General features: G+C 51.3%; 1 protein-coding gene across 1 annotated transcript in view; it reads right to left on the bottom strand.

Moving 5' to 3' along the window:
• Positions 1-24, bottom strand: part of EMH_0066450 (uncharacterized protein) — a gene marked incomplete at both ends in the record, with an annotated part of 318 nt that extends 294 nt beyond the window's left edge. Inside the window, one exon of the mRNA XM_013498505.1 lies at positions 3-24. Coding sequence (XP_013353959.1) covers positions 3-24 — 22 coding nt within the window. The remainder of the gene's footprint in view (positions 1-2) is intronic.
• Between the last annotated feature and the right edge of the window lie 744 nt (positions 25-768).

Here is a 768-nt window from a genome sequence, read left to right as displayed (position 1 = left end):
TAAGCTTGCGGCCCGCACTATCATACAAACAGCAACAAATACAATACAAAAATATAATTATAACTTCAATGGAGATACTGCTGCTGCTGCTGCTGCTGCTCCTAGTCTTGCTGCTGCTCCTGATACTGCTGAGGATCCTCCTGCACCTGCTCTGGCTCAAACCCCTGCTGCTGCTGCTGCTGCTGCTGCTGCTGCTGGCGGTGGTGGTGGTGGTGGTGGTGGTGTTGCTGCTGCAGCTTACCCACGTCTATCTTCTCCGTTTTTGCGTCGTCTTAAAGAAGCTGTGGGGGCCCTCAGGGGGCCCCTGTTGCTGCATGCAGATCACCCTTGTTTCCCTGTTGGTTATGAGTTTAGTTTTGTATTGCCCCCCATAGACCCTGAGGGCCTCCAGGTGTATGTTGACCTCCCCGCGGATACTCTTCTCCGCGTGCTGCTGGCGATGAAGGTACCCAAGGATGCAGCAGCACAGATTGCTGCTGCAGCAGCAGCAAACGGGCTGGATGCAAGACATCTGCTGCAGGACACAGAAACAGAGCTGCAGATACACCCCAATAGGGGCCCCCTAAATATACACTTATCACAACCAAATAAAGGAAAGGGGCCCCCAGATGGGGGCCCCCATACAGATAAAGAAGAAACACAAACTGCAACAGAAAAAACAATAAAAGAAAACAGAAAAAAAGGAGGTGAGAGGCTGCTAGCAGCAGATACAGCTGAAGCCAAACTGCAGCAACAAACAGACAAACAGACAACGCACAACCAACAACA

This window comes from Eimeria mitis, genomic scaffold (assembly GCF_000499745.2).
Source record: "Eimeria mitis Houghton genomic scaffold, Emh_scaff3473, whole genome shotgun sequence".
In the NCBI taxonomy this organism is placed as follows: domain Eukaryota; phylum Apicomplexa; class Conoidasida; order Eucoccidiorida; family Eimeriidae; genus Eimeria; species Eimeria mitis.
Note: the sequence above shows the minus strand (reverse complement) of the source record. Positions and strands in the feature narration are given on the sequence as shown.